Source organism: Esox lucius, chromosome 8, assembly GCF_011004845.1.
Source record: "Esox lucius isolate fEsoLuc1 chromosome 8, fEsoLuc1.pri, whole genome shotgun sequence".
Classification (NCBI taxonomy): Eukaryota; Metazoa; Chordata; class Actinopteri; order Esociformes; family Esocidae; genus Esox; species Esox lucius.
In genome coordinates this window covers 28,348,808-28,375,816 of record NC_047576.1, presented here as the reverse complement: position 1 = coordinate 28,375,816, position 27,009 = coordinate 28,348,808, and the positions used below count along the sequence as shown (strand labels likewise).

General features: G+C 43.6%; 1 protein-coding gene across 4 annotated transcripts in view; it reads left to right on the top strand.

Annotated features, from left to right (window-relative positions):
• The window catches only part of pde4ba (phosphodiesterase 4B, cAMP-specific a), a 194,904-nt gene that overhangs the window by 128,697 nt on the left and 39,198 nt on the right, over positions 1-27,009 (top strand). For all 4 annotated transcript variants that reach the window (XM_010872402.3, XM_010872405.4, XM_029121476.2 and 1 more), the window contains 4 exons: positions 10,574-10,768; positions 11,432-11,468; positions 11,590-11,660; positions 13,240-13,289. In XM_010872402.3, the coding sequence (XP_010870704.2) occupies positions 10,574-10,768; positions 11,432-11,468; positions 11,590-11,660; positions 13,240-13,289 (353 nt within the window). The remainder of the gene's footprint in view (positions 1-10,573; positions 10,769-11,431; positions 11,469-11,589; positions 11,661-13,239; positions 13,290-27,009) is intronic.

Sequence of the window (27,009 nt, the reverse complement as noted above, 5' to 3'; positions counted from 1 at the left end):
CAGGGCCACTTTCTCGTTTTGCTCTGTTGAGTACTTGTAATGGGTTTGACGCCTGAAAGCTTTTGACGTGTAGGTTTTGGCAAATACTTCCTGGTCGAGTGTGCAGAGTGAACAGAACTGAACTGCTTGTCAAGACGGACGACACATGCAGTGGCTCTTTAAGGTTCTCCGCCCCTCAAATAGGGATTACCTGTGCAGGAAGGGCCAAGGGGCCTACGGGTATACTACCACAATGCTTCAGAAAAGTGGCCTTTATGGGAGATATTGTGCATACTACAACAATGCTTCAGAAAAGTGGCCTTTATGGGAGAGGCTTTTGATGGACGAGTCTGAGACCAAGTGGAAAAAGATTCTGTGATCTAATGAGAGCAAAGCAGAGCTTTTTGTCTCCAATGATAAGTACTATGTTTGGTGAATATATATGTATTTTGAATCATTCGGGCTGTTGTTGTCGTAGGCACGTACAGTGTCTCTCAGTTCAGCCATGGAAGACTAACTCCTATAAAGTTGCCATAGGCTACTTAGTAGGGAGGCAACAGTACAGGGTATGTTATTGAACTGTTCGGTATGCCCCCTGCGGTCCGATACGCACACGTGGACCGCTGAGTTATGATATGCCCATTATTTTGCTGTACTTTCCAAAACGTGCTCATTGTGCTGCAGACTGCATGCATGTTGTAGACACAGAACCAGAAGCGTAGCTTGTGAACAGGTAAGGCAGGCAACTGCTCGGGGCCCCAGGCTGTTAGAAGGCTCCTGAGGGCTGACAAACTTTACTCCACACAGCAATGTCTCAAAATGTGTCAGTCCCAGTGACCGAAACCCCCCCCTCCCCCTTAAACAACCAGTGGAAGATTTGCTACAACCAGTAGGAAACCTCCCTAAAGGCGCCCCATGAAGAGAGCAGAAACTAAAACCAAATATTCTCTCATCTAACTTGTTTGAATATAACAATTCTAACAACCCATTGTAGCAAGCTAGCATCATTATTAATCTTGTAGTGGGGCAATACTCCTCAGTGTTGTGTACGGTCCTTCATTCCTTACTGATACATAGTTTATGGGAGCATTACGCAATATTAAGGAAGTTTACAATCTATATTGTATACAGTCTATATAGACTACAATAATTTATGAACATTTTAAGTGCAGCTTTGCATAGTATGGATACGCGTGAAACTTCCAAAATGTAATTAGCCAGTACGAAATGTGTACTGCACACGCGCGTTATCATTCCAGTGGTTTAATTGACATGGATGGAAATATCAGTTGGAAATCTAAGAACAAGGGGAACAGAAGATTTAAAAAAAACGTTTCCATGCTGGAGTTGACAAGTTAGTTTATACCCACTTCTCCAGTCACCGCACCACTGATTTTACCTGTCCGTATGTATTATGTATTTGGGAATCCTCCTTTCCAATTATGGTAATTATATAAGACATTCGTCACAAAGATAATTTCATCTCGTCTCATTTTTGTCAACCAAAATGAAAAAAAATAAAATTTTTTAGTTATTGTATTTTCTGGATCTATTTAGTCAGTTATCATCTCATCGACTGCAATTGAAAAATGTATTTAACAAATGTGTTCATCAATATTTAGTTGACGAAATGAACACTGGTTCAAAACGATGATGAGTGTACAAAGACCGTAAACAATCTACAGTCTGCAAGCCTTGCTTTGTCACTGTCGGTTACTGGAGTGGAAGCACTTCTAACAGGATGACTTCATTCATACCGAAACCGTAACGTTTACCGTGACCCACAAAGCGCAGTACGTACCGAACCGTGGGCCCGCTGTACCGTTGCATCCCTACCTCTTAGAGACACGTGCACCTTCCTGTCAGTTTTCAAAAGGACAGTCTAAATGTCCACCCTTTACAGAAAACATTGTGCACATTTTCGCCTGTTTCCTGTGTGCATGCATGAAGTCCTCCAGGAGTGAGAAAGGACGCTCCCAGAGGACAAGTGAACAAATTCTTCTTCTGATGCCCTAGAGATGTTTTCTGTCTACACATGCACACACAGGTTAACATACACTTAAACTAACACTGAGAGATGACAGTAGAAAGGAAAGGCTGTCTGAAAGTTAGACCAGTGTAACTTGACTTTGTGCAAGTATGCATGCCAGAGGATCTCATGGAAAACTTTCCCACACTGCAATCTGCCAGCCCATGGAATGAATGCCATTTAAAGCCACTTTTGTTTAGTCTCACAGCCTGCCATAGATTGAACTCTCTCTGTCCATCTCTTTTCCCGTCCCGATATCTCTTCCTCTCTCCTTGTCTTCGTCTCTTTCCCTGGCTCTCTCCTTTTTCTCCTTTTCACCCTCCCTTTCACATCTTCCCTCTCTGGCGCTTTCTCCGCAAATCATTTTATGTGTCGGTTAGCCATTTTAGATTCAGATTGCCCTGCGTGGTCTCGTTGGTGTTAGTGAAAGTGAGTTTAGAGCATAGTCGGATTGACTGCATCTAAATGCACAGCATTATGCTCTCAGAGCGTTGGTAGCGTTCGTGGACCTCCCTGGCTGTAGTGTTCCCACCATTCTGACCTCACAGTGGCAGTCGAGTGCTAAGGGCATAAGTTTGCTTGTTTGCAAGTTTTACTTCTGGTCATAAATGGGGAAACACCTCAATGTTCCCATTGTATTCATCCTGTCAGAGCTGGCTTGGTGTATTCATTTTATTGATGGTTTCTGTGTTACTAGCAGGTTTTGCCAGTGTTTACTACATCTTAATCGAAACGTAGTTTAACATAGTTTAGGGCTGATTGTCAGTGTAAATGAACTTTAACTTAACTATGTCATACTTTTCATCGTAAAGCATTTACAGTGTAATGTCCTTAGTTACCTACAGTGTGTTTTCTCAACCTGTTCTGCTCACTACTGAATCTCTTATCATGTCATGGTCTAAACCTTTATTCTTTTATCGCCTCTGGAAAAACACTCCACTTGAGAAGTACAAGGCATTTGTCCTTTCCCCTTCCAATTCTGGAGTGTGGCGTGAAGGATTAGTAATGTTTTCCCTTAGATAGAATTGATGACCGACCTCTACCGTGACAAGTAATCTAATGCAATTATTTCAACCGACATGACTGGTGCTTTTGTTGTCTATGGCTTTTCCTGACACTTTGTGTATATCCGTCTCTGTGTGACACCTCTGGCTATTGCCTCTGTGTTATCAACGGCCCTAAAGTATCAGCCTCTCTTAGTCTAGCCGTTGGTGCAATGGGTGTCAAGGAGACAGAATCGACATCAACTGTTTATACACGTAGTCCTAGTAATTCCACAACAGGATGTGTTAGTCATCTTGTCTTAATGGGATTTATTGAATGTCCTGTTAAAGCCCCTTGGATATTTCCCAATATCCATGTTCCAGCTGAACAGGGACAGAAGTACCTTTATTTAAACCTCCTTTGCTTCTGTCTTGACTCACTTCATATCCTCTCTTGGCAGGTTTGTTGTGGTGCCATATTCTTTCTATTTTTAATAATGGATTTAATGGTGTTCTACGGAATGGTCAATGTTTTTTTTTATAACCTAACCCTGATCTGTACTTCCCCAGTAGTTTGTCCCTGACCTGTTTGGAAAGCTCCTTGGTCTTAGTGGTGCCCCTTGCTTCGTGGTGTTACAGACTCTGGGGCCTTTCCGTACAGGTGTGTGTATATATACTGAGATCATGTGACACTTGATCTCTGCACACAGGTGGATTTTAATTAATTATGTCTTCTGTAGGTAATTTACCAATTTAGACTATTTTGTGTATGTCTGTTACATGAAATCTCCTCTAAAATCTATTTAATCTACAAATTAAACATTTTGGAATTAATTTACATACTATATTTCTGAAATAAATAATAATAATACATTATATTTATAAAGCGTTTTTCAGGGACCCAAAGGCACTGCACAATAGTGACATGGAAACAGAAAAAAAACAGAAACAAAATAAATACTATGAGTGTGGGATTTGACGTGGCTAAGGGTAGCCAATTTTGAACAGATGAGTCTTGATGCGTTGCTGGAAGATGGGGATAGTCTCTGAGTCACGGATGGTTTTGGGGAGAGAGTTCCTGAGCCTAGGAGCAACCCTTGAGAATGCCCTGTCACCAAAGCCTTTGAGCTTGGACTTGGGGATAAGGAGGTGGCCTGCAGTACTGGAACGGAGTGTGTGTGTGTTGATATGGAAGAAGGTCGGAGAGGTGGGCAGGGGCAGTATTGTTTAGGGCTTTATATGTCAGTGGGAGGATCTTGTAGTTGGGAGATTCAATCAGTGAGGGAAATGTGATTGTAGGAATGAGGCCACTTGACCTAAAGTTTCTCTGAAAAGATGACAGAAGCTTTCGGAAGGACAAACATTACTGTACTTCAGGTCTTGATGATAGTTGTTGGCAGAAACCACTTCTGAGTAAAATGCTTATGAACTGCTGCCTGAGGAAAAAGATTCTGTGGTCTGTTGAGCCCAAAATTTACCCCGTTCTGTGTCCAGGTCTGGACCAAAATATGCCAATTGAATATGGCTGTTCTACCTCTCTAGTTGTTACCATGATAACCCCTCCACCTTCTTTCCCATCTACAATGTTGTTAAGGTGGGATAATTACTGTATAGTCACACAGGTCACTTCCTGATTGCTTTTGCAGAACAGAAACTTTAACATATGTAATACTTACTGGTAATAATGTATTCTTCTGTACAACGCTTACCCTCATTCCCACTTCTCTGAAAGTAGAGCCCACTTTCTCTGGTCAGGTGACATAGTAGGTCAAAACTGTCAGCTCCCTTACACTGGCATGTTGATATCCACCTTAGTCAGATTACCGTTCATCGCTATCACGTTGACGTCCATCACTATCGGGTTGATATTTCCACCACTATCGGGTTGTTATTTACATCACTATCGGGTTGGCGACCATCACTATCGGGTTGATATTTCCATCACTATTGGGTTGACGACCATCACTATCGGGTTGGCGACCATCACTATCGGGTTGGCGACCATCACTATCGGGTTGATATTTCCATCACTATCGGGTTGGCGACCATCACTATCGGGTTGGCGACCATCACTATCGGGTTGATATTTCCATCACTATCGGGTTGGCGACCATCACTATCGGGTTGATATTTCCATCACTATCGGGTTGATATTTCCATCACTATCGGGTTGGCGACCATCACTATCGGGTTGATATTTCCATCACTATCGGGTTGGCGACCATCACAATTGGGTTGATATTTCCATCACTATTGGGTTGGCGACCATCACTATCGGGTTGATATTTCCATCACTATCGGGTTGGCGACCATCACTATCGGGTTGGCGACCATCACTATCGGGTTGGCGACCATCACTATCGGGTTGGCGACCATCACTATCGGGTTGGCGACCATCACTATCGGGTTGACGACCATCACTATCGGGTTGGCGACCATCACTATCGGGTTGGCGACCATCACTATCGGGTTGGCGACCATCACTATCGGGTTGGCGACCATCACTATCGGGTTGACGACCATCACTATCGGGTTGGCGACCATCACTATCGGGTTGGCGACCATCACTATCGGGTTGACGACCATCACTATCGGGTTGGTATTTTCATTACATGCATCTGTCTCTAGTAAGAAAACAGGATTCTTTGGAACTAGTGGGAATGTTAAATGGAGGAACTGAAAACATTATCTTCCTCTATGGCATACTCTTTCTCTTTCTTCCCCTGTCTTTGTGTAAAAAAAAACAACAACACTTTGGTTCAGGCATTCTTATGGCCCATTGATATGTTTCAGGTTAATGTGATAGGCTTAATTACATGTTGTGGCTTTGATGTAAAGGAGAGAGTTGGAAGGGTCCTTAACTGTGTGTACATTCCAGTGAGGGTGTAAGTAACGAGTAAGGGGCCTGTGTCTAATGTCATGGGGCTTGGCATCACACGACTTGCTACCTTGACCGCACAGTGAATCATGAGTCTGGATTGTTTTAGCATCCGACTCTCTGGAGCCTCTACCATCAGCAGCCAACAGTGTCAGTTGTCCTCATAATGCTGCCATATGACTCTGTCCTCAATAATTCTTCTGTTTCCCAGCATGTCGCTTAAGACACCTTCGCCCAGCCTACAGACCTGTATCTACAGAAGTGTAAAGGGTTAATTCAGCCTACATTACGTAAAGACTAGTGTCGGATCTACAGAGGAGTGTATGGGACCTATTTGCCTAACCCTAGTCAATCAGAGTGTTCATTTAGCCGACTGTTTACCTATTAAGGGGTTGCAGTGAGAACTAATGCATGTATGTGTTTTTGATGTCCTCCAGTGTAGTTGGAAAGTCTTGGCATTTTCTTGAAAAAAAACCACTTCTAAATAACAGTGCAAACATTAGGCCCAGCACAACCTGCTGTGTGTGTTCATGTGCGCTTCCTGTCGTTTTCTTCAGACGTCAGAGAAGGCCCTGAGGTGTGCGCTATGATTTTAAATGCAGGGTGCCTTTATCTCTGTGAATTGTAAAGAAAGAGAGAGACAGAGTGGATGCAGTTGTTTGAGATTTGAGACGGGTTTGTTCGACAGACTTCTGGGCTTTAGATGGACCTACTCGCTCCTTACACGTGACTCAGCCGACACGCAAAGGAGTACAGCAATGCATTGACCTGATGGCCAAGGATGTAATCAACCATACTGCGCCCACACACACACCCACGCGCACACATACACAGGAAGCTGAGTGATGAACAAAACGAAAATGGCCACACACAAACCACCACAAACATCAGTGCATTCTTCCGTCATCAAGGCCCTGTGCATCACACACATGCATCTGTTACTCCCGGCTGGTTTCCTCAATCTGGTGGTTCGTCTGAATAGATTGTCTTCTGAACTCCTGCGGCGGCATAAAGCCTAGCTAACCAAAAGGTTCCCGTTATGTTAGAATGGCCTGATCTACGTCATCAAGGTAATGGGCAGGAAGCAGGACGTCATGACTATTAGTGAGAATTTCTTCAGCTCTCTCAAACCGCCAGCGTTCAGTACGGTAATGCCCTTGTGGTTATAGTCAAACGCTGCGGTTGCCAGTCAGACTGGCACAACGGAGACCTTTACTGTGTGAGGTCTTTTGGGTTGTGTTTGAAGCCTGAGTGTTGTCGGTCTCGTGGTCATTCTTTGTTCTGTGGGATTTCCTTGAATGATGTTGCCGAGGCCTCAAAGTAATGGCCATGTTCCCTAGGACCCAAATTATTGGTGGGGTCAAAGAGTATACAAATGAATGTGGATGTCACGGAGTACCTCAGTTACTAGTCTTTGTTTGGTATGACAGGATAATTTGTGTTAGTACAAAGTGGATCCTATTTAATATGATTGCTGCCTGTGTTGACACACAGTAAACAAATGATGGAAAGTTGGCATGTCATAATATTTATTCAGTGTTATGTCGTCCTGACTGTCAAACATTCTCATGCTTTCGGTCATGGGTATGTTAGACCATCTAGTATTTCCTGCAGACATGTCCTCCTAGTTTTTCCCATGGAACCTTCATTTGTTGAATCGTGTGTCAGTCAGTGTGTCAGATCCTTTATTTAACTGGACAGGCCACATTGAGATTGTCCTCTTTTTTCATATTTTTTTTTTAAAGCATTATTAGTAAAACACAAGGCAAAACAGAACATAAAAACAGTGATAAGAAAGCTCCAGTAAATAAGAACATAACAGCAGCACTTTAGGAAAGCAACATAAAGACCTATAATGGTGAACTGTTCACCCTAAGGCAATATTTTCCTTAAAATAATTTAAATTATAACCTATTTTGGTTATTTAACTTTTATCCAGAGCGACCATTTTACGATCGTGGGTAGAATAACCACAAAACCCAGTTGTAGCAGGCTGTCCTACTGTAGGGGCGGGACAGCCAAAATCCCAGATGTGCCAGAATGAAAACTCGGTTTTGGGATCTAGGGTTTGAAGATTCCCTGAAGGTGGGTTGGGGAAGTTCCCCTTGCAGGTCCGTAAGCAAGCACAGATCCAAGAGGGTTGAGAGCGGGATATGATGGTTCAGCGTTGAAGACGGCAGGTTGATCTAAGAGGATGAGAGTCGGGTAGGGCATTGCAGAGAGCTTCTGTTGCATATAGGAGAGCCGTCTCAACAGAGTGATGTGTCTTGGGGCCTGACCGGATAGGGTCAAGGAGATTGTTCTGAGAGTGATAACAGGAGAGTTGGTTGGAGAAAGCACACTCAAGGGTCTTTGAAAGGAAAGGCAGTATGGAGACCGGTATTTCATTTTTAACGTCAGATGGGTCAAGTGTTGATTTCTTTAAAAGGGGAGCGACTCTGTCCATCTTGAAGTTGGGGTTGGGGGCGTGGTCAGTGGTTGGGGATGAGTTGACAGGTTCGGTGTGCTCTAGGCTTAGTTGATGTGATGCACATGTCGCTGTTGGCGTTGTCATCGGCCGTGAGGGGGAGGTAGAGGAGGATGGATGAGTGAGTAGGAGGTGGAGGAGGATGGATGAGTGAGGGGAAGCCGGAAAAGAGTTTCCCGGCGTTCGAGAAAGAAGCTTGGAATTTTGACTCAAAGAAAGTGGCTTAAGCGACTATTAGACTGTAGCGAAGAGACAGTGAAACGATGCTCAGTCTTTCTGAAGTTTTGTTCTCATCTATTTTTGCTCAGCTGCCCGAAGCCCTCTTCTGTGTGCTCGCAGGGACTCATTTACCCCCAGAGAAAGAGAGGACACCCAAGCCGGCCAGGACGAAAGGGGACAGCAGTGGAGCGTAGGATGAAAGGCCAGATTGAAAGGGAGGAAAGTAGGGTTGAAGATCCAGACCCTGGAGACAGAATGGAGAAGGGTTTAGTAGATGGATGACCGACAGCATCTAGTAAAGATGAGGTCAAGTGCATTAAGTGCCTTGTAATTAGGACCAGGAAAGGCCTAGCTCTTCAAGCCAATGTCTTGCATGTGGAGTTGTGCAATTCCGATAAAGTTGCCAGCTTTATCCCAGGAGGTGCAGTGTTTAAATTGTAAATTGTGTACGTTTTCAATAATTTTGCAACAATGACTTTCTGACCACTGTATTAATGTGAGACCTAAAAATTTACTTTTTATTTTTATAACCATGTCACTAACAAATCCTGGGTAGTTACTGTATAATTCACTTGATAAGGCAGTACATGCTGGGAAATGACATTGGTGTAGTTACTACTTTCTCAAGCCAATACTATTTACATTTGGACCACTTACAGGTCACTGGGACACTTAGAGTAATGACTACAAAGCATTTGAATTAACAATACACGAATATGTTCAGTGCTACGCATATCCTCAAATGTTTTGGAGTAATGAGAGGGTTTTACAGTATGCATCGGGGGTTTAAATGACCAAATTGAAACCCATGGGACTGTTGTGTTCAGCAGCAACACTCTGTAACATGATCTCATTTCAGGTCTGTTTGTTAAGTGTTCCAAGATGATGCGGCGACACAGCTAAAAGTCTTTCTTACCATATTCAATAATGTGCATAGCGTGCTTAGTAGCTGTATAGATTAAAACAACCCGGTGAGTCTGATGCCTCTCGGGTTAGGATGGCCATCCTGTCAGCTGATATAAGGTACAGTGATGTGGAAGAGGTCTTGTGTTTGTTACAAATCTAAGTAAAGCATTACATTATGTCTGGTGTTTGTTGGCAAGACCCTGAGGCATTTAAACACACAATATCACTAATACAAGTTGCCCCATGAAATGTTCTTATAGAAAAAGCCCAGCTACATTTATGGCTTTTCAGGCAGCTGTTTAATGTGAGGGTTGAAACATTTCATCAGTGAAATCCCAAGTACTTGAATGAAGGCCATCTGTGCGGGCTTGTTTTTAACCTGGCTATCTGAGACAAAGTAGGGGGTTGTTATTTTCAGAATAGCATTTGTTGCCTATTCACGGCCAAGGTTATGTTGGTCAACATTTATGCTTCCTGTAATATAAGGAATACCTCATTTAATCTGGGACCAGTGCTATAGATGATGGTGTCACCTGACCTGACTTTTACATGGATGATGATGATAATTCAGACAGAAAACGCCACGTATTAGTTTAACCATTTATTGGGGAACAATGCCCAACAATACTTTAACAAGGAGTAACCTGATTATTAAGTAGTCTGTAATTAATCTGTTATTGTGATAGGAACTATCCCCAAATCTGCTGATATGTCGCTGATCAATGACCACTCAGGTTTCCTGTCTGAACTGGCTATGGTAATTAATAATAATAATTGAATTGCTTGACTGAGGGGACAAGAAAAAATCCCAAATCAATCTTTACCCCAGAACACTTGGTGAGAATCCAGTAATATACAGAAAAATGTGTTCTGTTTGTCTGGATCTGAAAGCTTCATTGATTGGACATTTAAAAAAATGACAATAATAAGATGATAATCATAAAGGCATTCTAACAGAAGCTTTAATCCAAATGACTTCCTTTAATTTGTGCAGGAGTGACACCCATGATCCTTGTCATTGCCACACTATTCTAAACCCCACTGGACGGGTGGAGAACCTACATGCACTTCTGCTGTTGCTAACGTGATGTTGTGTCTGTTTTGTGTTGCAGCTTTGATGTGGAGAATGGCCCATCAGCCAGCTGTAGTCCGCTGGACCCGACTGCCTCCCCCGGGTCGGGCCTGGTCCTACACAACAATTTCCCCGGACACAACCAGCGCCGCGAGTCCTTCCTGTACCGCTCTGACAGTGACTATGAACTGTCGCCCAAGTCGATGTCCCGCAACTCATCCATCGCATCCGAACTGTACGTTTTCACGCACACAAGCACGCTGAGGACACCTCATAAACACGCACACACACGCACACACTCAAATGCACACTCGGATACGCCCCATAGAACTGGATGTTGTGAGACAAAAAAACAGTGTGGTATGTTAACTACAGGAATAAGTGCTCAAATAGACACGTTAATGTTTCAGATTCTTTTAGTCCTTAAGCAGCGGGAATAAGCTCCCTTTAACCAGCTAACTATATGACTTAACCACATTACATTTATACAGAACAAATGTTTCTTATTGGCCCATGACTTCCTCTTGTTACCTAATTGAATTTCAGAGATATTCCGCCACGTCAGAGTGGAACTGGGTCTTATTGCTTAATTGCGTAGGGATTGCTTGGCTGTGGAGTCGGTCGGTCGCAATACTCCTTGTTTGGTCTCCGTTGCTCAACTTCAGGCACAGTTCAGGGAATTGGGACTTTTGTCACACATTCAAATGGAGCCCCGGAACTGACTGACACATACTTTCATGATGACTACCCCATCGGACGTGGTTTACAGGAAACTTGTTACCGCTGTTGTTGAAATAACGGATTGGTGGAGCCCATTACCCCTGATAAATGTCCTTCAAAGGGACGTTTACTGAATGATGTTCATGACCAGTTGCTGGGTTTTTGTTTGGCTTTACAGACATGGTGATGACCTGATAGTAACCCCCTTTGCTCAGGTAATTAATACATAACTTTACTGTAGCACACGTGCATTTCAACTTTTTGGGGAAATCTTTCCCAGTGTAGGCACTGTCCTGTTTCTATTAATAATGGCTGGGTGTTTACTTGATTCCCCAGGTCCTCGCAAGCCTTCGAAGTGTAAGAAACAACTTCACCGTCCTGACCAATGTCCAGTGTCCCTCCAACAAGTACGGTTCTTATCTTGTTTGGGTTCTCACCACAATGTAGTTTGGTTTATGTATACATATTATTTGGTGTATGTATATACATTTCTTATACATTTGTATTCCTATTTTTTGGGTGGAAGTGCCTTCAAATTAGCACTTGACAACACATTTTGTTGACAAAGCACAAAGATTTAAACAACTCTTCATGTAGTTTGTATTTTCATCCACTTGAGGGCAGTGTCCACCTATTCCATTAACCCATGTTTTATCATTCTCAGTGGTTTCAATGAGACCTTGGATTTGAGTGTTATTTTTATAACTCAAAATATGTTTAACCACTGATTTACTTGAATCTTGTTTTGCCATTGAAATACTCCATCTGAGGGTGTGATACCCTTTAATGTGGTCTCTGATATTGGATGATTTGAAGACATACAAAACCCGCCCTGTAACCACTGACTGATAAATGGTTTCAATCACAATATCCACACAGATTACAATATGTAATCACATTTACTCAAATGCATTTTTGAAATTTAGAATTAATTTATGTCAGCATTAGGTCTAATCGTATATCGACTGTCACTATCTACATTGTTATTGTTGCACGTGTTATGTAATTTCTGGAATGTCTGAACCATCATGCACAGATAATAGGATCTGCATGAGTCATTCATATCTCTAGATGCATTATTATGTACATTAGATCCTGGTCTAGTAATTATCCACACAGACTAGGGTTCATAGCTTCAGTGGAAAGGCTGGTCAGCTTCAGTGGAAAGGCTGGTGCAGTGCATCAGTAGAGAAATGTGGGTTTGGGTATGAATTTGTAAGTAGGGCATTCATTCTCCTCACCCTGTCAAGCGCACCTTTACGTGCATTCTCGCGGACCCAGCTTGTGCACTTAGGTAAATGCTTTCTTGCTGGCACATGCGCGTGCACGGACACACACACACACACACACATACACACTCTCCTACACAAAGCGGATCAGGCAGCTGTGCTCTGAGAGCTTGTTGAAAGAAAAGGTCAAACTTAATTCCTAATTTACCTACTGCCTTTCTCAATGCCATTTTTCTTTCTCTCATTCGCTTTTATTCTGTCTCTGTCCCTCTCTCTTTCTGTCTTGCTCTTTCTGTCCCTCTCTATCTTTCCGTCCGTCTCTCTCCTTCTGTGCGACTCTTCTTTCACCCCTCTCTTTTTTCCTGTGTCTCCCGCTCTGTGTCTCTCTTTCCTTCTCACCCTTTCCCACACACCCTCTGCCTTTCATTGTCCTCTCATCTCTGTATGACCCTTCCAGTCATGTAGGCATTGTCCTCATTCTAAAGTGTCTTTCCTCGAGACCTGTTTGTCCTAATGTAAAGGCACTTAACCTACCCAATATTGTATTATGTACAGTAGTATCATTACACATCTTGTTGTTTGGATTGTCAAGTGAACTTTCCTTGACAAGTAACAGGTGTTTTTGCTGCACCCTCTATAAAATCTGTGCACATCAGTGGAATTGGTGGGCCTTTTTCACAGCGTAAAGATTGGATGAAGTCCTACCAATATGATTCATCCATGTTGATAAGTTGCAGCATTTTCTCTCTTTCCTCAGGAGGTCCCCTGCAGCCACTCAACCTCCAGTTACCAGAGTCTGTCTGCCAGGTAAGACCGCAACGCACTGCTCGCTCCTAGAATGCTTCTGGGGTTCCAGTGATGTGGGTTTGCCTCTGGTTCACAGTAGTGTTGAGCCGACATCTAAAAACACTGTCTCAATATGGTGTTGAGCCTACACTTAAAAACACTCTCGCTGTGTTGTTGAGCCTAAATCTGTTTTAACATAGTTTTCTCAGTCTTCTCTTTCACTTTTTTTCTCTCTCATAAGACAAAACATTGCTCTCTGGCTTTCTGGTCTACGTGACCGGCCTCACACTTGAAGCATGAGTCCTCGCCCCTCTTGTCTCCCTCAGGTCTCCTGCTATGGCTTGGCCCTTGTTTCTGCCTCTGCCATCTAATCAGTGGGACCGTGCCAGACACTACCCACAGTCTGTATTTAGTCTAGTCTACTGGTGTTACAGGAAACCTGTCACTCGGTCCTAATGGGTGATCGTCTGGCCATAAACACAACAGCATGGGAATCCCGCTCATTAGAAATGTTTAGGAGACATTATTGGGGAGTTGAGACAGTGGTGTGTGTCTGACTCCCCACTGCGTCCTTCAGCTTAAAGCTTTCAGCCTGCATCACCAGCTTATCACACTGTGTCCGTGTCTGATAGTGTGAGAAGGGCAGGCTGCCCCAGCGACAAGGTTGTTTGTCACACACGCGCACGCATGCACACACAGACGCGCACATGTATTGTTGGGCGGCGAGACGAAACAGATAGAGGAGCTCTTAGAAATGTTGATTAAACATATCTGAAGTGTGGGATTTTGTTAGAGGGTAAGCATCATAACGAAGAAGACTGGCATGAGAAACGGTGAGAAGCAAACTAATAAAAGACAGATTGAAAGAAAACAAGTGTGTGGTGTGTGCATGTGTATTTCTGAGTGTTCCCAGTGCCACTTGACTGTGTGTTTCTGTTAGGAGAGCATTTCGCTAGTAGACCACTTTAAAAGCATTGTATTTAGTTTTTTTCAGTTTCAGTGTGGGTCAGAAACATAATGGTGGTTATCAGAATGTTATTAATGTCATTTTTTTCATAAATGACATGGGTTCTTAACATCCGTTTATTGATACTCGACCAAACATTTAAGTGGACCTACACTCTCTTAACAATGTGTTGGAACACACAGCCAACATACTCTTCAATCTCACTAACAAACACACACGCGCGCACATACACAGTTACTGTTAAGGCCTCAAGCATTCTAAATGTTCTCCCAATTTCTGATGGAAGAGTTGAAACTGCTATGAATATAGAACTAACTCTATGGACACAGAGACCTTTGTCAAACAATGTTATCCGAATCACTCTACAAGTGCAGTTACTGAGAATGCCTAGATGCAGGGCATTGCACCTCTGTTAAGTTTATAGTCTGGAGGTGTGTTGTTGTGCTGGTCCTCATCTAGTTAGCCTCTGTGGGACTGAGGGCCCCAGCATGGAGAAAGAGACTGTTGGTCATGACAATCCTGAACTGCCTGTCCGTCTGCCGCCTTGTGGAGGAGAACATGAAAACACACTGTAGCCATCTTAAACCTTCAGATCGCCTATTGAACCACATATTTTTGTTGTGTTGCCTACCATCTTTATTTGTTTATTCCCTCCCTCTTTTTTCCTCCCCTTATATTTTTTATTATATTTGTCGGTTCAAAACACAATTAAGCTTAGCCGCCGACCTACCTGTGTTTCGAAGCCAGTTCACTCCAGCCTCTATGGTCTGGGGATGGTTGTTGTAGCATGATCAAGGGTCAAGCCCTGATCACCAGTTGTGGCTTGTTCATTAGGGAGCCCCACTTTTGATTGCAAACCAAAAAGGGTGTATATAATTCTTATATATTGGATTATGTTACAAATTCTGAGAAGTGTGGTAAATGTGTTTACATTTTATTTTATAAAAGAAGATATTATCACAGACAAGCTTTTCAGTCCAAATACTGACAGCAGCTGCTCCACAGCCCTGGCATTGCATATCAATTGCTTTCCTATCGGGAGGGCTGCACCAATGATATAACTGGGATTTCATTTATAGGCACATTGTTAATAGACCACGTCGGGAAATGAAATAATTGACTGCGTCTCTATGTACTGCACACTGCTCAAAAACATTAAGGGGACCCTTAAATCACACATCGAGTCCTGATGAACTAAATATATTTGAGATCAAAATCTTTACTGTACATTGTGTAATTCAATGAGAACAAAATGACGTAACAACGGTCCATGGAAACCAAAATCACCAACCGACTGAGGGCTGGATTCAAACTCACACCGAAAATCTAAGTGAACAGTTGAAATCACAGGCTGTTCCAACTTGTGTGAATTTCATCACGGCAACGCATAATGTGCCTAAGTAGTGTTTATGTAAAGACTCGTTGCTGCCACTGTCCAAAGTCCTCTTGGCTGTGTTGCAGATCAAGACGATACCTGATGATTACAGCTGCCAGTCTGATAACCACACCCCCCTCAACCTGGTGGTCCCTGTCCTTGTCCATCTGGTCATGCTTCAGACCAGGCTTAGGATTCATAGACTCTGGACACAACCCAAATACATTTGCTAATTATTACAACTTGTACTATTAAAATGTTCACTTGGCACAGCCAGAAGAAGACTGGTTACCCCACTGAGCCTGGTTCCTCTCTGGGTTTCTACCTCAATTTCGGCCCCTCTTAGGGAGCTTGTCCTAGCCACTGTGGAACATTGTTGTTGCTTGCCCCTTGGGGTTTCAGGCTGGGTGTTTTGTAAAAGCACTTTGTGACAACTGCTGATGTAAAAATATTTATAAATACATTTGATTAGATTTGACTTATGGCCCTTATGCTCTCCCGACAACGTCTGGGCATGCTCCTGATGAGACGGCGGATGATGTCCTGGATGATATCCTCCCAGTCCCGAGTCAGGGCATCAGTGAGCACCTATACATAATGTCCCAGATGTTCTCAATTGGATTCAGGTCTGGGCAACGTGAGGGGCAGTCAGTGGCATCAGTGCCTTCATCATCCAGGAACTGCCTACACACTCTGGCCACATGAGGCCGGGCATTGTCCTGCACCAGGAGGAACCCAGGGCCCAGTGCACCAGTGTAAGGTCTGACGATGGGTCTGAGAATTTCATCCTGGTACCTAACAGCAGTCAAGGTACCGTTGGCTAGCACGTGGAGGTCTGTGTGACCCTCCAAGGATGTGCCTCCCCAGACCATCACCGACCCACTGCCAAACCCGTCTTACAGGCAGCATAATGTTCACCATGGCGTCTCCAGTCTATTTCACATTTGCCACATGTTCTCAGTGTGATCCTGCTCTCATCTGTGAAGAGAATAGGGCGCCAATGGTGGACGTGACAATTGTGGTGTTCTCTGGCGAATGCCAATCAAAGTGCACTGTGCTGGGTTGTGAGCACCGGTCCCACTAGAGGACGTCGGGCCCTCATACCACCCTCATGGAGTCTGTTCTGATAGTTTGGTCAGAAACACAAGTAGCCCGCTGGAGGTCATTTTGTAGGGCTCTGGCAGTGCTCCTTTTGTTCCTCCTCACACAAAGGAGCAGATTCCGGTGCTGCTGCTGGGTTTATTCCCTTCTATGGCCCTGTCCCGCTCTCCTTGAGTAACGGCCTTTCTCCTGGTATATCCTCCATGCTCTTGAGACTGTACTGGGAGTCAGGCACGTGCACAGGTAAAGCTCAACCTGTGCCAAGCACATGCCCCTTTGCTATCTAGTGCCCTTTCCAGGTGATGTGCCCGTCTGCCTTGGTGACATGTCACACACAGACGGGCATGCGTCGTGTCCGTCCACATTACGTGCGTCATTCACTCCAATGGGCATACATGGTCCATTTTATTACGCGTGTCAGTCCAACACATCATCCGTCCGTGTGAGCTGACAACTCCGCCCACTTTTTCACATTCAGCACATGCCCCGCGGAAGGTCTGTGCCCGGCACTGCTGGGAGACACAGCAAACCTTCTTGTGACGGTACGTATGGATGTGCCATCCTGGAGGAGCTGGAGTGCTTGTGCAACCTGAATGGGCTGCAGGTACCGCCTCATGTTACTAGTGGTGACACTAGCAAAACTAGAATCAATCTGGAAGGAGAAGGAGAGCGCAATTGTTTGTGGCCACCACCTGCAAAAAAATTTCCTTGTTGGGTGTTGTCTTACCGTTGCCTCTCCATAGAACCTGTTGTCACTTTCATTTGTACCTAAACAGGGGAAATTGATTCACAATCGTTTATACTTCCTAACTGGACAGACTGATTTCACAGAAGTTTAATTAACTTGGTGTTATACTGTAATGATCACGTGTTTCCTTAATTTTGTTGAGCAGTGTATTTATTAGTGCTGTCAAACGATTAAAATAATTAATCGCGATTAATACCTTAATCTTATGTAGTTAGTCACGATTAATCAAAATTTTAGAATGTGTTTAAAGTTTGCCCTTAATACACACTTTTCTGGTAAAGACCTACTGTTTTATTGCAAACAATGAACAGTGCTTGACTTGAATTAAACAAATGCAAGTTGTCAATGCACTTAATTTTGTTCAATATATATAGTTTCAGTCCATAACTTACCACAATAACTGGCTGCATCTAAATGTAGCCCCTTGTAAATGTAAATTGAATGTTGCCATCTCATATTGTTTTCTTAATTAACACACCAAAGACAATATCTGCTACATTAGGCTACTGTATAAAACACATATCTGACCCTCTTATCTGGACAGCTACATGGTGTGCAGGCATTTAACCCATTTAACCACACCTAAGCTGGTCAAGGTATTGTCTTTTGATGTTTAGGCTGAAATGTGGTTAGAATGGGGTTAATTTGGTTGCCTGTAAACATTAGATTTCCTGAAATATGTTAGCCACAACCAAATACTTAAAGTATCTCTATTACCTTTTTCCCCAAATTCAACCAAATGCATGAGGTAGGCTACTAGAATACGCAATGGCATAAGTCATGGTGGCTAGAGATGTTATATACAACATTAAATCAGGGTACATCTGTACAGTAATTTATGCAGAGCACAGTTGTTTGCTAATTCCTCCATGAGAATATGCTTTGGTGGAAACATGAATGCTTAGATTAGCAAAAGAATGACTTAATGACAACTCACCATGCTACAAGGAAAGGGTTAGCAGGTGGATTCATTCAACAGAGGTAGGGGAGCCATGGCTAGCATTCCTGTTTGATGGGTTTTTGTAGTGAGACTGGGGTGCAGGACGCAAGAAGAGAGATTCCCATTTCCTCTCATCCATTGCACAAACGGATGTGCAGCCTACTATTGCGTTTATAGGCTGTTGTTGTTAAACTAGTGCAGAGTAAACATGATAAACCACATGAATGCCAACTCTCCAATTATATCATGTATTGAAAAAAATTCCTGTGAAGAGCTCAGGTCAAGTCAACTGCCAATAAAGTTACTGGTAAACAATAAATGCGTGATAGTAGCGCAATCCTTTCAGCTCCCGCTAAAGTCAAGCTCTTATTGAATGGTGCAGATGCTCAAAAATGTAAAATCTGTTAACCGCAAAAAATAAAACAACATTCAGTATTTGAAATTAATCGCACACGTTAACACGTCCACTTTGACAAGCTCTAGTATTTCTGTAAGTACTTAAACTCTCCAAATCAGGTATTGCCTAGATTGCATCAAATACCAAGCAATCTAGTCACTCAGTCACTGTTATCATTGCTGCATCAAAGCTGCAGCATCAAATTGCAGAGGAAGTTAATATGTGATAAGCTAGACTGTGTTCTTGCCATAATGCAATGTAAAAAAAATTATAAAATATACTTATACTATGTTTTGCTGCATATTGTGCTGAGTTACGTGTGTTTTTTGTACTGCAGTCATTTAATCGTAGTGGTAAAACGGTTAATTTGAACTAAAAAGCTGAAGATTTGAGACAGATTTTGCACCTTCTGTTAATAGTGGGCGTAAGTTTTGAATGATAGCTGGGTATGTGGTTGCATTCATTCAGCTTTGAAATCATGTTTATCTTATCAGTTGTATGCAGCTAAAAGCAGTCTGCACATAAGCTTGTGCTGAAAAGTTAAATGAGGAAAAAAAGAAGTTTGAGATTAGCTCTGAGTAAAAAAAACACTTGCTGAAAGCCCTAGTTTTTGTAGGTGTATGTTCAGAGTGAAGTCTGTCGCAAGTATATTCATCTGTAAGCATTTGTGTGTGCGTTTGAGTGTGTGTGTGTGTTGCTATGGTGAAGGAGGGGTTCCTGTTTGACAGTGCTGCGGGGTCCTGATTGACGTCAGCCGCCTGCATGTGGCTTTTGTATACTTCCTGTCAGCGCAGATGGACAGACCAGCACTTCCTGTTTCTGCAAAAGGAGTGTTTGTCAGCTGCTGTGCGCGTGCCCCCCCTGTGTGTGTGTAGTGTGTGTGTACTAAACAGCCCACACTATTGCGTTAGGTCATCCAGGGTCATACACAGGTAGTCTGAAATGTGATGTCAATGCAGTGCTGAATAGTTGAAACTGTTCCATGGAGCAGAATGGGAGGTCAAACCTTCATTTTTTTGTCATTTGTCCTTTTGAAAAATCGGAAAGAACAACTCATTCTACAGTCACAAATATATTTGCCATTTTCACCTTTAGAGACAAGGTTTGTTTGTTTTGTCTTATCGACGAGAAGTTTTGACTGAATGAGTTGGCTGTCTGAATCTCTTCAGATGCTTTGAGAGGTTGCATTCCCACATCCACCTGCCCCCATTTCTAGTAACAGTGGATGACGTAACGCTAAAAGCTGTACCAACCCCCGTCTTTGTCTGTTGCCTTGGAGGCAATGAGAGAGAGTGGCCTTGTCCCATCCTCACTATGTCTGCCTCCCTGTCTTTGCGGCCGGCCGAGAAGAGGAAGCTTAGGGCAGGAAGAGGGGAGCAGATTGATCCTGTTATTGGCCTGCCATCCCTGTCGTAATGGAGCCCACTGCCCGGACGGAACCCATGGGGTGATTCTGTCTGGCAGGCTGTGTGAGTGTGTGCGGGGGAGGTTGGGCACAGTAACAGTACCTGTGTGTGTTTGTTCCCTCAGCGGACTGCAGGGAAAATAGGATGCAGGGAGACAAAGGCCCATTGTCTGTCAATGCCCACACCACCCTGACTCGTCATAGCTCATAGAAACACACAGACAGATAAAACAAAATCCCAGGTAAATGTACCGCAATAAAACACAGGTAAACACATGGTGATTAAACACAGGTAAACACACACCCCCACTTGTACTGCAGTCCACACACTCATATTTCACACAGTGCTGGGCACTGGTTGTATTTGGTTTCATGGTCACGCCTCACCAGCTAGCTGTTCTGGGGTTTCTGTTGCATTTGTTGTTTGTACAATTACCCATCTCGGACCATGCGATTAGCAGAACCTGGTGTTTTTATCACACTGAGGACTGACACAGCAAGGCCTGTCATAGCTTCTACCCCCACAAACCACAGAGGGGGGGCATGCTGGGAACAATAAAACCCTGAGTGCCGTTTCTCACGGTGGCCATGATGATGGAGAGGGATGGTCACTGTCATAACAGGTTGGATTCCTGCATATAGTATCCCCGGCATTCATAGGAATTATAGTTGTGTTGTTGCGATAGTCAGAGTGTGACTGAGGGCTCTGTAAAGGTGTCATAGTTCTACAGTCATTGAGGAAATGTTTTCCCCTACATCTGTTGACTGAAATGGGGAGGGAAACTCATACGGTAGATATGACCTGGCTTCCTGATAGGGCCATATTACTGATTAATCACCTCCAACAGTAGTGTGCGTGCGTGCGTGCGTGCGTGCGTGCGTGTGCGTGCGTGTGCGTGCGTGTGCGTGCGTGTGCGTGTTTGTGTGCGTGTGTGTGTGTGCGTGCGTGCGTGCGTGTGCTCACATTTTTCCATCTGGTTTGAACCAAAAATCCTTTACAGGAACAAGGAACATTTAGAGTGTACATTGTAAAGCTCCATTGTTAAAATCTTTGTCTGTAACTGTTGATGCTCTCATGATACTTTCCCAATGAGAGGTGTATGGTTGGCTTGGGTAGGTGGTAAACCTGGTCTAAATGGATGGCTACAATGACATGGACAGTGTAGGATTGTTATGCAATCAGCCAGAACATTATGACCACTGACAGGTGAAGAGAATAACACTGATACACCCATCAGCCAGAACATTATGACCACTGACAGGTGAAGAGAATAACACTGATACACCCATCAGCCAGAACATTATGACCACTGACAGGTGAAGAGAATAACACTGATACACCCATCAGCCAGAACATTATGACCACTGACAGGTGAAGAGAATAACACTGATACACCCATCAGCCAGAACATTATGACCACTGACAGGTGAAGAGAATAACACTGATACACCAATCAGCCATAACATTATGACAACTGACAGGTGAACTGAACAACATCTTCTTATCATGGCACCTGTTAGTGGGTGGGATTTATTAGGCAGCAAGTGAACATTCTGTCCTCAAAGTTGATGTATTAGAAGCAGGAAAAATGGGCAAGCGTAAGGATCTGAGTGACTTTGACAAGGGCCAAATTGTGATGGCTAGACGACTGGGTCAGAGCATCTCCAAAACTGCACCCCTTGTGGCGTCTTCCCGGTCTGCAGTGGTCAGTACCTATCAAAAGTGGTCCAAGGAAGGAAAAGCGACAAGGTCATGGTCAACAGGGTCATGGGCGGACAAGGCTCATTGGTCCACATGAAGAGTGAAGGCTGGCCCATGTAGTCTGATCTAACAGATGAGATACTGTAGCTCAAACTACTGAAAAAGTTAATGCTGGTACTGATAGAAAGGTGTCAGAACACACAGTGCTTCGCAGTTGGTTGCGTACAGGGCTGCGTAGCTGCAGACCATTCAGGGTGCCCATGCTGACTCCTGTCCACTGTCAAAAGCACCTACAATGGGCACGTGAGCATCAGAACTGGACCACGGAGCAATGGAAGAAGGTGGCCTGGTCTGATGAATCACGTTTTGTTTTACATCACATGGATGGCCGGGTGCGTGTGTGTCGCTGACCTGGAGAACACATGGCACCAGGATGCACTATGGGAAGAAAGCACGCCGGCAGAAGCATTGTGATGCTTTGGTCAATGTTCTGCTGGGAAACCAGTTCCTGCTGTTCATGTGGATTTTAGTTTGACACGTACCGATTCCTTAAGTGTTGTTGCAGACCATGTGCCCCCTTTCAAGGCAACGTTATTCCCTGATAGTATTTTCCTCTTTCAGCAGGATAATGTGCCCTGCCACAAAGCAAAAATGGTTCAGGAATCGTTTGAGGAGCACTACAACGAATTCAATGAGTTGACTTGGCCTCCAAATTCCCCAGATTGAGGATCTTTGGGATGTGCTGGACAAACAGGTCTGATATATGGAAGGCCCCACTTCGCAACTTACAGGACCTGAAGGTTATGTTATGGCTGATAGGCGTACACACACAGGAGTTTACTATCCTTGTTTGAAAACTTTCAAAGTACTATTTTCCTAACCCTTAAACCTAACCCACAACATTAATTCAACTACAGATTGTCTATTGTTACTGGGTGTTTTCAAACTTTCAGTGAATTTTGTACAAATCAATGCTGTTCGCTTACATATTCTTTGTAGAACAATTCAAAGGAAGTCTAGCCCTTCAAAAGAGCCCCTTCAGAGAAGTGAACTGAAACGATCTTGAAACGACATTGCATCTCTGAAATGACATTGCATCTCTGAAATGACATTGCATCTCTGAAATGACATTGCACCAATAAAAAATGTTGGTGCAATGTGAACAAAAGCTGTCAGGTTCACTTATCATTATTGCCAAACCAAGCATTAGGCTACTAGAACGTCACCAGCTCTGCCTTAGCCCCCCACATTCGTGCCTCAAACCAGAAAAGAAGAATGGGAAAGATGGTTGGTGAAATTCTTGGTACTATAATAATTTTTTTTCCTGTTTCCAGTTCTTTTTTTTTTTCAAGTGCATATTTGTTTTTGTTTTTACTAAATGGAAATAATTAGTTTCCTAAATGTTAGGAGCTTGGATCTGTGGTAGATATTCACCTATTAGAACCCTCAACAAATGTCTATAACAGATCCCTGGAAACGGGTTTGAAAAAGTTCTGATGGCATCACTTGTCCTACATTCTACATGAAACCCAGAGTTATATGAATATGTTGGAAAAATGGCAATGAGACAGCAATGAGAACTCTGACCATGAATATTTTGATGTGTATTGGCAAGGGAGGTGAGTTCTCATTCACAGTCATATTCTAATCCCAGTTGTGTTATTCTAACACTTAAGATTTAAGTAACCTAATTTTGTCAGTGTCCCCACATTCACGGACTCCAGAATTGTCTTGGCTGTGTGCTTCGGGTCATGGTCTTGCTGAAAGATCTTCACCACAATAAGAGGTCTTGTGTGCTCCGGATAAGAGTTTGTTCATGGACCTTACCTTATTTAGCCCCGTTCATCTTTCCCTCAATTCTGAGCAGTCTCAATCCTGGTCACACCTGACCACTCTCTTCCTTCAATCCTTTCCTTAAACCTGAACGGTCTCCCATTAAGTTGTTTGTGAAATAAAATGAAAAAGATATTTCTTTTTTTAAGAATAAAACAGAATTGGCCAATAAATAAAACAGATTTTATAGGGCCCTATAAATCAAATTGGTGTAAATTTGAAGGCCCTGTATATTCTTTACACTGAACCAAATATTTTACATGGTTTCCAATGCCACTAAGCATATTTAATTGGGCCATAGTAGGGAATCTAGACTAACTGCCAGGTATAGGAAACACTTGACACAATGATGAGAGATCCAGTGATCTGATTGTGTATTCATGTTGTTGTAATCAAACTTTTTTTTGTTCTCTGCATGTAATCTCCTGTTAGTAGCATTTCTAGAGATTCAATGGTAACCTGCATGAGCAAGTTAAGTTAGTATGAAAATAACTTGGTTGAATAAGCTCTGGTGGACATTCCTGCAATCAGCATGCCAATTGGACGCTCCCTCAAAACTTGTGACATCTGTGGCATTGTGCTGTGTGATGGAACTGCACATTTTAGAGTGGACTTTTATTGTGGCAAGCCTAAGGCACACCGGTGCAATAATCAGCATTGTGATATGCCACACCTGTGAGGTGGATGGATTATCTCAGCAAAGAAGTGCTCACTAACAGAAATGTTGACAGATTTGTGAACAATATTTGAGAGAAATATGCCTTTTTGTGTACATAGAGAAAGACTTAGATCCTTGAGTTCAGCTCATGTTAAATTGGGGCAAAAACAAAAGTGTTGCGTTTATAATTTTGTTCAGTGTAATAAGGATTTCATTTTAACAACTTGGCCAGACATGCTAAGTTTTTGGTCAGTATTCTAAGTTGTCTCTCTCAAATTGGTATTTTTTCAAGTTCCACAACAACTCCAAAATTGGTTTCAAGAAAGTGTGGCGCTAAGGGAAGTGTGTGTGTCCTCTCTTTGTGTGTGAGTGTTAATGCATACGTGTGTTTCCACTCTAAACCCTGCAATGTAGCCAGGGGTCCAAAACTATAATGACTGTCTTGGCTGTGTGGTCCTTATCCCACCCGGGCAGTGAATGAAGGGGTACCCATCATCATCTTCATGGCCGTAGTGGTGCAGGAGTGCAGGAATGTAAAAGAGGGGTCACTGAGTGGGGAGGGAAGCGCAGTACAGTTGGTCAAAGGAAAGGGATTTAGATGAGGAGTCCCTGAGTATCATGTCCAAGCTGCAGGAATGCAGAGAGGTCATAGAAAAAGATGATGCTCAGGAGAGGTGGAATGGAGAGAAGAGAACAGTGGAAGGGGAAGACCGGTGGTAGGAGAGGGGAGACCGGTGGTAGGAGAGGGGAGACCAGTGGTAGGAGAGGGGAGACCAGTGGTAGGAGAGGGGAGACCCAGTGGTAGGAGAGGGGAGACCCAGTGGTAGGAGAGGGGAGACCCAGTGGTAGGAGAGGGGAGACCGGTGGTAGGAGAGGGGAGACCGGTGGTAGGAGAGGGGAGACCCAGTGGTAGGAGAGGGGAGACCCAGTGGTAGGAGAGGGGAGACCCAGTGGTAGGAGAGGGGAGACCAGTGGTAGGAGAGGGGAGACCCAGTGGTAGGAGAGGGGAGACCCAGTGGTAGGAGAGGGGAGACCAGTGGTAGTAGAGGGGAGACCAGTGGTAGGACAGGGGAGACCAGTGGTAGGACAGGGGAGAACAGTGGTAGGAGAGAGGAGGACAGGGGAGAACAGTGGAAGAAGAGGGGAGAACAGTGGAAGAAGAGGGGAGAACGGTGGTAGGAGAGAGGAGAACAGGGGTAGGACAGGGGAGAACAGTGGTAGGACAGGGGAGGCCAGTGGTAGGACAGGGGAGAACAGTGGTAGGAGAGAGGAGAACAGTGATAGGAGAGAGGAGAACAGTGGTAGGAGAGAGGAGAACAGTGGTGAGCGGGAAGGTTGATTCTGAAGTAAGCCAAAGTTATCCCGTGACCTGATAAAGACCCTCATGCTGTTGACTGTTCAGACTCGTTTTGTGGACGTGCCTTCATGCATATATGGGACTGTGGCAAAACGTGTACGTGCGGCCGAGGGACTGTGCACCAATACTTTGGCCCTGTGTTCTCCTGCAGTATGTACATGCCCTTTAATCTTCCGCTCTTTGTGTCTGCATGCTGGCCTGTGGGACCACATTTAAAAAAGCCAACAGTTTGTGATGCAAAAATGATGGACCACATGTGTTGCTGATTTATGAAAATGTGGGAATATTTTACTGAGAAAATATTTTTAGTTGGTCTCAGGGAATGTAAAATAGTTTGAAAGGGAGTCATTTAAAACAGAATTGAAGTACCAAAGCAATATTTTGAATGAGCAACTATTGAGCATGGAGATCCTCACGTTTGACATAAGGGCCTTGTGTCTTTCAGCCCAACACTGCAGTTTAGGTTTAGTCATTTCTGGGATTTAGTCATTAATATTTATTTTTACAGAGGTTAGCTGACCTCTCCATGCCATCCTTCCCTACATTCTGCTGGAATTCAGCCCCTGACATTTTGCAAATATGATTAGTTGAGAAAATGAGTGGCCAACATTTTGACTTGAGCTGCAAGGGATGTCGGATTTCAACAATAATTGGAGAAGTTTTTAACATCACTAGTGCTACAGTACAGTCTACAGCAAGATAGACAGGTTTAAATATCTGAGTAAAGTATGGGACAAATCTTTGTTTTTGTTTGTGTGAATAAGTGGTATTTGAATTTGTTGATATAATTTTCCTGATAAAGGGATAAAAAATACAGAACTGTCCTGCACAGTCCTGGATGTGTCTCCCTTGCCTGGACCCTTTCTTATACACACACACACACACACACACACGTGTGCCCCCTCTTGGAAATTACTCAGTTAATCCCATCTTTTCCGCATATAATTTCTGCGTTTACTTACCTATTTTACTGGCCTCTCTATCTGACAGGGCTAGCTGAAGGATGTAATTTAACCTTTATTTACCTGTCTTACTACCTGGTCTTGGACTGTCAGGCTGATCTGAAGGATTTAATTTAACCTTTATTTACCTGTCTTACTGTTTGTTCTCGGTCTGTCAGGCTGATCTGAAGGGTACCATTCAACTTGTATTTACCTGTCTTACCAACCGAACTAGAGGATTTAATCTCACCTTTATTGAGGCAGGATAGGCGGGGCTAGGCGTGGGCAGTAACCGACCCCACCCTGGTTGCACCTGT